This window comes from Amblyomma maculatum, chromosome 2, assembly GCF_055883805.1.
Source record: "Amblyomma maculatum isolate TAMU_Amacu chromosome 2, ASM5588380v1, whole genome shotgun sequence".
Taxonomy (NCBI): Eukaryota; Metazoa; Arthropoda; class Arachnida; order Ixodida; family Ixodidae; genus Amblyomma; species Amblyomma maculatum.
This window is the reverse complement of record NC_139345.1, coordinates 43,724,382-43,736,670: the sequence shown is the minus strand read 5'-3', so window position 1 is coordinate 43,736,670 and position 12,289 is coordinate 43,724,382. Positions and strand designations below refer to the sequence as shown.

At 41.4% G+C, this 12,289-nt stretch overlaps 1 protein-coding gene across 2 annotated transcripts in view; it reads left to right on the top strand.

The window, feature by feature from the left end:
- The first annotated feature begins 7 nt into the window (after window positions 1-7).
- Impbeta11 (importin beta11) overlaps window positions 8-12,289 on the top strand; it is a 49,368-nt gene continuing 37,086 nt past the window's right edge. The window contains exons 1-12 of one of the 2 annotated variants that reach the window (XM_084594046.1): window positions 8-233; window positions 1,534-1,634; window positions 3,111-3,183; window positions 3,504-3,707; window positions 4,067-4,196; window positions 7,116-7,223; window positions 7,600-7,673; window positions 7,770-7,869; window positions 8,296-8,388; window positions 8,791-8,946; window positions 9,941-9,981; window positions 10,452-10,590. In XM_084594046.1, the coding sequence (XP_084450172.1) occupies window positions 99-233; window positions 1,534-1,634; window positions 3,111-3,183; window positions 3,504-3,707; window positions 4,067-4,196; window positions 7,116-7,223; window positions 7,600-7,673; window positions 7,770-7,869; window positions 8,296-8,388; window positions 8,791-8,946; window positions 9,941-9,981; window positions 10,452-10,590 (1,354 nt within the window). In that variant the 5' untranslated portion in view covers window positions 8-98. The remainder of the gene's footprint in view (window positions 234-1,533; window positions 1,635-3,110; window positions 3,184-3,503; window positions 3,708-4,066; window positions 4,197-7,115; window positions 7,224-7,599; window positions 7,674-7,769; window positions 7,870-8,295; window positions 8,389-8,790; window positions 8,947-9,940; window positions 9,982-10,451; window positions 10,591-12,289) is intronic. The other variant, XM_084594045.1, reaches the window with a different exon arrangement.

Here is a 12,289-nt window from a genome sequence, read left to right as displayed (position 1 = left end):
CTATTTCCGCATCTCGTTTTGATGGGTTGTAGTTGTAATGGCGGCCTGCACGAGTACGGACTTCATGTAAATAGTGAACGAAATTGTCGAGTGACAGCATGAATGAGGAGAACTGTGCCGTTGTTTTAGAGACACTCCGCAAGGCAACCAGTCAAAATGCCGAGCAGCTAAAGCCTGCCGAACAGCAGCTCAAATGTTGGGAAACTGAAAAATGGTTTTACTCGGCTTTGTTGGTGAGCTGCCGATGCTTTTTAACTTTCCTATCAGTTATGCAACCGAAATTTTCTTCATGAGGCTTGAATTTTATGCTAAAAATGATCTTTCAATGTTAAAGACCATGGAGTGCAGCTGTGACTTCTAGATGTTTGCGAGCGCACCGCTGCCGAGGTTGATCATGCCGCAGGCGGTTGACGATCAGTGCGCAATGCGGCGTGGTTCTCTCTCTTGTTACAATCATATGAAAGTGTCACTACGGATTAGTATTTATTGACTCGCCCATATGATCATTCGTGGCATTATCTGTGAATATACGTGGAAATGTACTTTTAGTTTAGTGCGCGGTCAGTCTTGAACGCGGCCGTTCATTTGGTCTCGCCTCGCCCCATTTCCATCAGTTGCTTGTAGAAAAACTTCATGCAGCGTTGCGCAGAAACTTGGCTTTGGAAACGCAAAACACTACGCGAACGATCTTCATGAACTTATTATGAACTGTTTCTGGTCTCTTGGACGTACAAAAAATTGCACATGCATGGCTTCTGAAATGTAATGTGACAGTGTATAAAATTTTGGGCGTTATATAAATGTCGCTGAATGTATCATAAGTTCATTTTTCTTTTTAAAATTAGGAAACTGGGTTTTCTTGAACTTCTCAGTGCAAAATGTGATTTTCAATGAATAATTGATGATTAGAGTATGACAGGTGTGGTGCATGCTTACAGATTGACAGAACAGTAACGTACAAACACTCGTATGGGAATTTCTTCTGAATTGTCATTTCTTATGCCATCTCATGCTTCGAGAGTTTACTAGTGTCTGAATGGTATATATCGTAGTATTGATGGCATACCGTCATTGTGCAACTGCATGCATGCATGCAATTCTAGTAGTTGTTTGAGATAAGCTGCAATAAAACACTAGACCGCAAGGCCACCCTTATTGTAATAAGAGGATTCAATCAATCGATAGATCGCTGCCAAAATTAGGATTCTGTTTTGGGATTGACCATGCTAGCTTTGAAAAATCGTTTAAAAGGCAGGTAATAATGGTTTCTTGCTGCCTATTGAGTACTGAGTCCGTATTCTGAGTTTGCGTCATATTCAGAAGTGTTGTTATCACTCTGACTTCAAGTCTTCTGATTGGTGGAAACGCCAAAACAAGGAAGTGGTATTAGCATGCGGTTTCAGTGTTTCCACCATTAAGGTGACACGAGGATAACGACACTTCTGAAAACAACAAAAACTCGCACTACGGACTCTTGTGCTACTTTTGAGCAGGTCCTTTAAGCTGCTGTTGATCTTTGTCAATTTTCTTCAGTCCATCTTTTCAGACCACACTGTAGAAGTTAATGTGCGGTGGTTAGCAGTGCTGTACATAAAGAATGGGATTGAAAGGTACTGGAGGAAAACAGCAACTAAGTGAGTACATAATACTTATTCGCAATTGATGTTCAGTTTAGAAGCATATGAAGTGTAAGTGCTGCTTACAGGTGATATTATTAGAGAAGTGAGTGCTTGTCACCTTTCCCATTATTAGTACATAAATTGTGATTAGAATAAAATTAAAAGTGTCTGTGCTGTTGGCCCTGGTAGTAAAGTTTAATCCAGTTTATAAGGGCTTGCCATGGCAAAGAGAACTTGCTTTTTGAAAAGGGGGGATAGCCAGTGTTATCTCAATCTGGTTGATTACACTGAATTTAATTTCTTCTTAGCCACCACTAGTGTAGCTGTAAATAAAAACCCAAGTAGCAGGACCTGTTCCTAATATAGCGAGAAAGAAAAAAAAAGGCAGCAAAAGATGGTGCGTCTGTTGGTGCTTCATGTGTGAAAAAAAAATTGTGTGCAATAAATTTTATATCTTTGGGAGGTGTGACAGAGAAAGAGTCAATAAAAAGTGAGAAGCTGCTAAATTGTCGAGTCAAAAATGTTGCTTCTTCTAACACAAAGGCCAATGGCATTCATAACTGTTTCAGCATGTTGTAACTCTGCTCTTGTGCTTTGGAACTGATATTAGGTGGAGTGCTGAAGTAGCTAGATGAAAATTGGGAGCAAAAGGCAATTTCAAAAGTGTCAACAAAGAAGTCAGTGCTCAATCCGTGGCCATATTTTGATTTCAATCGCTGAAGGGAATTGACTCATGGAAGCATGCTCTATTTGGTGCAGCATTGGAAGCAGTGACAAAAAAAGAAGCTGCCGAACAGTCTGAGCTTGTTTCTGTTTATTCGAAGAATGCTAGAGTATTGTGCAGTTGTGTAAACCGATAAATCACTTTTTTTTTTAATTAAAAGCATGACTGACTCAAACACTAAAGGTCGTGTTCTGATAAATCATATCTGGGAATATACCACTTTCTATAAGCTCTGTAAATAAGCGATTCTCCCAAGGAGGGCATATCTGCAAGATTGGCAAGTGGCTGCTGCCCTTGCTATTTTCTTGGAGACCCCACAACAAGCAATACAACTTGTCTGGATAAATGTGTCTTACTAGTGGCTTGGACCCTGCCCCTTGACAGCTGGCTGAGTGACTTCAGCTCAAGTAGACACGGAGGGAAAATTTAAGTTTGCTGCATCTATGGATTACCATGTTGGAACCACGAAAAGGCCACTTGTACTGAAAAATGACAGTTTGATAACCTGGAAAAAGAAAAAAAAAAAAGAAAGAAAGAAATACCTGTAGTGCCACTGCCAGCCATTTTTGAAAGCAGACTGCGGTAAGGTAAGGACAGGTTTTAGGGCGCTAATTCCAGAGGACAGGAGCCCACTGCTGACAGTCACCCCTTGCAGTAATAAAGTTGAAATACAGTCCCGGATTTGTAATCGCATCTCCGCTTCCACAAGTGGTGTCATAGCGCTTTACTGAAAACCCTTAATATTATGTGTTCTCTCTTTCTTACAGTGCAATATCTGAAGATGAGAAGAAAGTGCTCAGGCAAAAGATGATATCCAATTTTTATGAGCCAGTCAACCAGGCAAGTTCGATTGGAGTGCCTTATACTGACTTACGAGTAGCTGCAGTCACCTGCAGACACCATTAATGCATTTTTTCTTTCTTTTTTTGACACAGTTTACTGTGTGTACTTTCAGTGGTTCTGTAAGCTGGATATCTGTCAGCATTTGCAGTATCAGTTTGTCATTATCGTGGCAGACTTTTCTCTCTTTTTCTTAAGTCGTATCATCCTTTCTTCACTTCCCAGATCTGCTTTTATTGAAGTACCTCCATTTTTTGTTTTTATTTACTTGGACGTTTCATTTAGCAAGATGGAAATGCAGTTTTTTTGTTTTTGTGCAGCTTGCCTTACAGCTTGCTGTGCTGGTGTCGAAAGTTGCTCGTTTCGACTGCCCATCCGAGTGGCCTGAATTGGTGCCAACGTTGCTACAAGTTGTCCGAAACCCAGAAGATCTTCCGCAACAGAGAAGTCTACTTGTTCTACATCATGTCACAAAATCGCTGGCATCCAAAAGACTTGCTGGAGACCGTCGAGTCTTTCAAGAGGTAACATCCATGACCTGTGTCATGTATAAAACAAAGTAAATTGCCATCAGAACAACTAATGGAAATTAGCATGTAATGAGACAAAGCGTTGCAATGCATCGGAGTGGACGGCTCGGTTGTTACAATTTTCATGCATGTTTCTACCGTTTGCAAGCCCAACGCTTTACCCTTGGCTAAGACATACTGGCGCTTGGTGGGTTAGCAGGTACGAATTATCACTCACTTATGAAAGGTCGTGACATGGAAGCTTTCACAAAAAAAAAGAAAAGGAATTTGTTTGTAAAACAGGGCTAGGTATTATTAGTCACTAGCAGAAGAGCATCATTTGAAAAGATTGCATGCATGCTTTTATTTTCTAGCTTGCTAGCAACATCTTTGGATTTATCTTGCAACTATGGACAAACCAGACAGAAGCCTTTCTTAGCCAAATGGCTGGCAACCAGAACAACGTGGGAATTACACTTGAGAAGTCATACCTCTGCCTCAAAGGTAAGGGCTGTTCATGGCTCGGATGCTAGTTCACCTTACTTCTTCCCTTCATTTTGTGCACTAACGTTTCATGATTTTAAAAGGCCAGTACATGGCTAAAACAGGCTGATTGGCATAGTTCTTAGCTTAATATAGCATTAGTGTTGGCATGAGTAGGGGCCCTATCACATGCTAGATTTTTGCAAATATAACTCGCACCCCTAATTTCGACATCCAAAATAGAAAAATAATGTTTCCTCGTCTAGCCTCCACACTTACCTAAAGAAAAAGCTCGACTAGGCACTTTTATAACTGTGCAGACATTGATTATCTGTTGTCACTATTTCGAGAACTTGGCCGCTATGCTTAGTTTACCCGATTCAGTTACTGCTCTCACTAATTTAAAAACTCCAAACGCTAGAGATTAGACACCCAATTTTTTTTTCCTCAATGGAAAGCTTGCTGTCTTAAGTAGTTGATCCCGTAAAGGTTCTGTTAAAATGCTGCAAAAAAAAACAAAAAAAAAACATTACCGGGAATTTTCTGTCGGTGCATTGGGCTATTTTTACGTACGCTGAGGCTAGAGACCATGAGCAGTGGCTACGATGATTAGCCATTGGCGAAAGGGATTTACCTAAAAGTAATGGAAGTCTCGCCTGCCAGGCAATAAATAGTCATCTTTAGTCCAGAGTAGCGACAATTTCAATTCTCACACGAAAGGCTGTTATGGCACTGGACTGTTCACCTCCTTAGCAAAGTTTTAGTGAACCATGGCTGCCATTTCATCCAAGAAATATGAAACACTGTACTGTCATCTAGTGACAAATGAACATATGTTAAAAGCATATAAAGCATTGCTAGCCTATTAGGTTAAATTCTGTTGGCGACCGTTATTGTCCCTCAGAGGGCCCCAAAAAGTCTCACTTTGGCTCAGACTTTTTTTTGTAAGAGGAGGGGGGGTTGGCAAGTAAAGAGGAAATGAAGCAGTGCGCACATATTGATCTCATCTGACGGATCCCCTTAAGTCTGGGGAGAGCTGCCATAATGATGCTTCGAGGCCAAGCGTACTGCAGCGCGCTGTATAGATGAGAAGCCGCGGCAACAGAGTGTCAACGCCAAGGCAACAAGGACGCAGCTAAAGAAGGTATAGAAGGTGTAATAAACAGCTGCCGCACTTTAATTTGTGCTCAACAAGTCACGCACACAAATCATCCTGCACAAAGAACTCTAATGAGAGTAAATATCAAAAATTTTTTTTAGGGGCACACTGGAGGGAGCATGAAATATAATAAAATGTGTAGGTTAAAAGAACAATGCGCACTAAAAAAATCAGTGATATTTTCGAGATGGGGCACATGGCATATTACAGTGGTAGTGACAGCGTTTCACTGCAAGAGGTCACTTTTAGTTTGTTTTATGTGATTTTCAGTTCCAAACTAAAATTATAAATCCTCGTTTCTTGGATAATGCAGTGCTCAATTTATGCTCCATGAGACGAGACTTTTTTCTTACCATTATAATCTCTTGACAAGGGGTCGGTGTTCGGCCTCTTCAAGGGAATAGGGTAGACCCTTTAACTCCTATGTATTTTATATGCTGTTTGAGACCCTTTTCTTATTATCTACTAGAGTTACGGCAATCACACTGGGGTCAATTAGATTATTATAGTTGACACCAGTGTGATTGCTGTAACTCTAGTGGATAATAGTCTTTTTCTTTCTCCTGTACTGCACAGGAATATTGTGTAATAAATATTTATTTCTGCTTGTTTAATTACTGGAACTTCCTAGTTATCAAGCTGAAATGGATCGGATAATATAAATCTGCAAAACATAATTCCTTGCATTAATTTCTGTAATTCTGGTTCCACAGACTCTCCCTTGTTTTACTGGGTAAAAATAACATTTGTATTAAAAATAAAGATGGAGTGCCGTCTTGCCTCAAGCTAACGCTAACACGCACACTCTTAGAGCTAGATTTGGCTAAAAAAAAAAAAAACATGCTCTGAAGCTTTTTAGCTCTAAGCCTGCAGAAAATCAGGGCACCTGTTTTATTAGCTTATTTTTTCTTTAACATAGGAGGGTTATATATTGCACACAAGCATAAAACAGGGCTTGGTCGGTCACAGTCGCCAGCTACATTTCTATAAATGTAATTTTTTTGTGTAAGATATTTTGTTTGTATATATAAATGAGGCAATGAATCTTGCTCAGGAAAAGAGATTTTATATTTTGTAAGAAAATAAAATTTAATTTAATAATTTTAGCCTACCCTGTTCTCCTAGCATGCATCAGTGACAGTGGAGATTGCAGGCACCGTGTTAAAAACCAGCACCCCTACATTAGATTACACTTTTTCTGTTTTTGATGCAAGTTATATGTGAGAAAACATGGTCCATTTGCTAACTAGTGTGCACTTGAGTGGAAAAAGACTTTTACATTAGAACTTAGTATAGCTTCACATCGATGATGGTCAGTTCTAATCAAGATATGTTAGTGATACTTCATCAATACTTCCCTCCAGCTTGTGAGACAACGCACACTAATGCAGCCTGTCTGAAGGCAGGGCTGGTTGCAAGCACACGCCCTCCCCCAGAGCATTTGTCGTGTAGTCTGCTGACCCTAATAAAGTATCCTTTGCTCAGGAAGTCGTTAGACACCACAGTTTTATTATCACCTCATTACTTATAGCCCAAAATTGCTATTCATCATTGCCCTGTCATTAATCTTCAAGTACAACTGAAAAGAAAAAAGCCAGGAATTCTTGCTTTTTTATTTCTTTGCCTGTTCTTTTTCTTACTTGTTCCATTCGAGTGACTAGGCCGTTGGAGGTAAAAGTCTGTCAGTGTGGCTGGCACAACAACATGATTTTAAGACTTCTGTTATAGGAAATGCTTGTGTTTGATACTTTGCGTGTTTGATTTATGGCAACCCTTTTCAGTTCTCCGAAAATTGGTGGTCCATGGCTTCAAGGAGCCAGCACGAGTTCCTGAAGCAACAATGTTCCTCTCCCTTATATTTCAATGGATGAAGCCCATGCTTCAATGCAGTAAGTCTCTCTCTGTCTCTTTTTTAAGTTTCTTTACTGTACCACAAGCATGACATCATTTTCCGGCCAAAGAGAACTGATGTGCACCACTCCATTCTAGATGTACTATTTCATTGCTGGGTATGGTGAGCATCACCAAAAATATTTTTGGTGATGAAAAAGTAGCCATGTAATTACCAGACAGCATCTTCAGGGCCATGTCATCACCAACAACTGTTTTAGTAAAGACCCTGATATAGTAAAGATTTCTGCTGGTCCGAGTGACTTTACTATAAAGGTGTTCTACTAGATTTGGTGCTACTATTGTTTGTGGTGTCAGTGTAAGTGGATTTCACTGTGTGAATTGCACCTGCCATTGCTCTATTTTGAATTTCAGGAAAAACCCTGAAGTGTGTGAATCCCAACCTCCGGCAGATTTCCGAGAAGTATGTTGTGCTGTTTACAAAAGTGGTAAGTTAGTTGAGTGCAGTTGGTAAAGTGTGCAGGGATTGCATACCTTGTCCTCGGTTATGGGTGGTTATGTTTCTTGTTTAATTTTTTGCACAGCTTCATGATGTTTTGGAGCTGCATCCTTTCTCGTACATCCCATTCATCAAGCCTTCCTTGGAGGCCGCAGTTTCTCTCTGCTTCACAGAGGCTGGAGAAGGTATGTCTGCCTGCAGCACTGCATGTCGACTGGCAGTATTTTTTCATTCTATAGTGCATGGTTAACACCTGTGCTGTTGCTGTTCACCATTTATGATTGCACATAGTACTTTGAGCTGCACATTCATGTTACTACCGGTAGATTATTTTTCTCCCAGGTCTCTGGTTTATTAAATTCTCACCACTTGCATTCACTGTAATGGCCTGGCATTGCCAGACCTTCTGGAGAAGTGGAAAAGATGGTCGTATATAGATTGTAGTCTGTGTTCTTACCAAAAGTACTTTTAGGGCTTTGTTTATGCAAACTAACTTGCCCAGCGTTCAGTGTTTGGTACTGTTGCAATTTGAAGCTAGAAGTGTACCTCATTTGGTACTAAATTAATACAGAAAGTTGAAGTTTCAAGGTTTTATGTTTGTTTTGTTATAGGGCTTCTTTTTGAAAGGTTTATCGTTCAGTTCCTCAACTTAATCAAGGCCATTGTTTCGTGTGCTGAGTACTGCCCTTCAAAGCTCCCAGATGGTGAGTAACCGAGATACTTTTTCCTTGTTTAACGAGTGCAACACATATTGTATGTTACATTGCCATTAGTATACAAAACGAAGAATTTGGCCGAATGTCTTTTCTGTGGGCGAAGTTTCTAAGGTTAGTAGTACTGCGCTTCATCTCTCCAAGAAGACGCATCGCTAGCCCCTAGACCACGAACCTATTTCATTCCTGCAGACTGCACTCTCATTCGAATTGTCGAGCTGTGGGTTTTTTTCTTGTATATCATTAACCTAATCCGGGTGTGGTAATGCTGTTGCATTTTCAGCTTTCTTCACGCAGCTGAACTGTGTGCAGAGGCTTTAAGAGTTCTTTTCCCTGGCAAGCAGGGTGCCCTGTCTATTGTGAGATTGATTCCTGCTTTCATGCCTCTGGCAGATGTGCAAGACCCAGCCACATTGGAGGCAGCACAAGTGAAAATGACTTTCTTCACATACTCTACGGTGACGGAAATGTGCCGGCGCCTGGTGCTGCATTATTTCCTGCTCACCGAGGAGGAATTGGCCACGTGGGACACTGATCCTGAAGGATTTGGTAAGTGGCGGGAATAGGGGGCCACCCTTGCATCTCCCAGGAATACCATTTCCTTCTTGGGAAGGCCGGAGTGGCTTAAAGAGCATTGAGATGTGTTGGGCAAAAAAAAAAAGGAGGTTATGTAGGCCTTCCTGTGAGGTACATGACTGTTGTTTTGTTTTTAGCGCTGTGACAGTTGTAAAGCTATATTTGCTTATAAGCTACTTTGTATGTGTATATTCTCCTCTGCTGTAAAGGGTGGGAGCTATTGAGTCAATGAAACAAAATTGAGTTTAGGGATACGCGTTGTGTTGTTGTTAAATAACTTGTAAACTTGAAGCCTGTTGGACCATGTAAGATATTGAGATTAAGCTGGTTATTCAATTCAGTTCAGTTTAGTCGTTCAGTCGTGTCCGACTCTTCGAGACATAGTTGAACTGCTTGCGCCACTTTGAGTTGCTACTATGGCACTGAACAGAGCAGCAGCCGACGCTTAGTGAGTAACTCCTCTTACAATAAGCTCGATTAGACTTATCTTCATCAGTGTTTCAGTAACGGTTGCCATCGATAGGGCTGAATGGCACTTAGGCGTGACCGACTCGCAGAGCTAGCATGACATGACCAAGCTGAAGATTTGCCGCTGTCTGCATAATGATGTGCGAAGAATCCAAGAGTCAGGTTAAACAACGTACATGCATGCTACGAGTGGCACGATGCCATTTTACTGATTGAACGTGGGTGTTCCTGAGTGTGGTGAACTCATGCACACTCCACCGAGTGCCCCTCACCGTATTGGCAAATTATGGGGGTGCATAAATGCTGTGAGTTATCCAGAATGTTGGCTTCACGAATATAAAATTATCGAGGTTTTGCTACATATATCTGCTCGCATTTTATTCACTCATTCACTCGTGTTCCTGTCATGTTATAATCACCTCTTAGTCTGCAAGGCTGCTTCTTGCCTTGTGTACTGTTTTCAAAACTGACCTCTCTGTTTTTCGGATTTTAATTTCAGCATCGGATGGAGGTGGAGAAGCGTGGAAATTTTGCCTGAGGGTAGGAATACAAATCTTTTTGCATGATACTGCGAAAGTTTTTGCCCCTAACATGAGGGGACCCTGTGCATGTGTAGACATAAGCTAAGCATTTCAAGAGCATACTGTGACCGAGCACCGGTTGCAGTAACGTTGGTTCTCACAGTTGCGTCGCCAGTCCTTAAAGAAAGTGGTTCTTTTTAAGGGATCATTATAAACAGTCTCGACCCTGGGGAGAGTGGTTATTCTTCTTATCCCTGTTACAAGTTAAATCTGTCAGAAGCCTGCCCTTCAGTTTCAGCTGTAAGAAAATTAGTTCAGTTATGCAAGTGTAGTGAAACTGTGTAGATTCTATGATTTATTCTTACCGTCGGTCTTGTGCAGGCTTCAATGCATTGAATCTCGCTTTGCAATTGAGGTAATTGACGCAGCCTCTTTATGAACTGTTAGTTTCAAATGGGCAAGCTCCCATGTTTATTGTTTTCCTTGCAGCAATGCAGTGAAGTTCTTTTCCTGACGGTCTTCCATGAATTTCGGGAAACGTTGGCTCCCCTGTTGCTTGAAATGGTTCAGGGCATCCAGCCAGCCGATGGCACCATCAGTTTCCAGGCGATGCTCAACAGGGATGCAGGTGAGGGGTCACACACATTGGGGCTGAGCCATGCAGTTGGGCTCCAATGTAACATTGGAGTAGAAGGAAAGCTAGGCAAGGCCCTCATGGGCAACTCTACAGGTGTTTAGAACATTTTTTTTGGTCCAGATTGCATTAGTTCCCGCTCTCTGGAACAAGAAAACGTTTTTCAAAATGCAAAGTGGAAGCAGTAAAACCTCGTTACATGAGGTTTTTCCAATGGCCTAGTGTAAAAATAAACCAGATATAACAATCGATCATCGGCGGTAAATCGGACACAATAAGTTTTATCGCCGCCCGGTAGATGTTTACCACGAAAATTTGTCTAAATGTTTATTAAAAATAAAATACTAAGAAGAGAATGATGGGAAAACTCGACATATGCGGTAAAAATGGACTGTCGTAGAGAAAGCTGCGATAAATGAGCACTATCATCATCCTCGCAATCGCTGTCTGTTGCCTCACAAAGGGTGCGGCTGTATCGTCATCGCCATCACTGATTGTGTGTCCGGGGAAGATGGCGCTGCCCACATAGAAAGTGCGACAGCTCTCGAGATGAAACAGCAGATTCATCAGGATTTCTGGTAGGGTTTCAAGGTTGGAAGCCTCGTAAAAAAATGCGGGCATTCGTGCTTTACGATTTTAACGATCATCAAGGCTGGGAATGCCCTGCAGTTCATCCAGTCACTAATCGGTTTCGTGTACGCAACAAGGACTGCCGCCGGCGTACGCGCTACTGGAAGCGATGCTCACAGCGATTGTCAAGCTTCAGCTCCTGACTTTTTAAAGTATGCTTAGGTTATTTTGTGGTTATTGATGTATCCTGTAATAAAGTGTTTAGTGCTCTTTAGGTTGATTAGTGTTGCTCAACCCGATTTGCGCATTGCTGGTAAGTAGGCGAGCCTACATGCGTGGGAAAATACGAGGGTGCGTGCTTTTTTTTTTTTTTTTTTTTTTTGCTGGTCCAGATATACCGATGATCGGTTATAACGATCGGATTTTTTGGTTTCCTCAATACCGTTATAGGTGGACTGCACTGTAAATGCATTCACACGCATTAACAGGAAATTGTTCAGGAAAGCCTAAAGAAGTTATTCATACTATAGTATGTATTTTTATGAGTGCAGTGTATTCCTTCCCAAATTCTGGAGGTAAAGCACTTCACTTTGCAAGCCTTCCTGTTGCTCTATTACATTTGAAGCACTCTTACATGCTCGCCACCCTCAGAGGTGACACTTTTCTTCTGAAATGTCCTCGTAGTCATCTTCTGTGGAGCATGTGCCATTTACTTGCCCGAGTATTGCACAGTCTGTAAGCTCTTCGGGAGCACACAAGATCCACATCTGCAGATACTAATTCTTCAAAAGATTCTGGTACCTCAGCAGTCTCTTGGATTCTCGCCCAAGCTTCATCTTCTAGGAAGCTTTTCACAGTATCCATATATGGGCCCTGTTATATCATGTCACCACATTTAAAGCCTGCTTGTCTGAAATGGTTTTACACAGCTTCATTTCTCAGATCATTCTAGACACCTGAAATCACTTGAACAGCAAACAATGCATCAATTACTATAGTAAAGTCTTGCTGCCTGTCTAGCAATAGGCGTTCTACCGGCCTTGTTTTGTACAGCAACTTGACAGAGTGCATACTGCCTTTGTCTGTTGGCTGAAGGTAGGGTGTGGAGTTTGGAGGAAGAAAT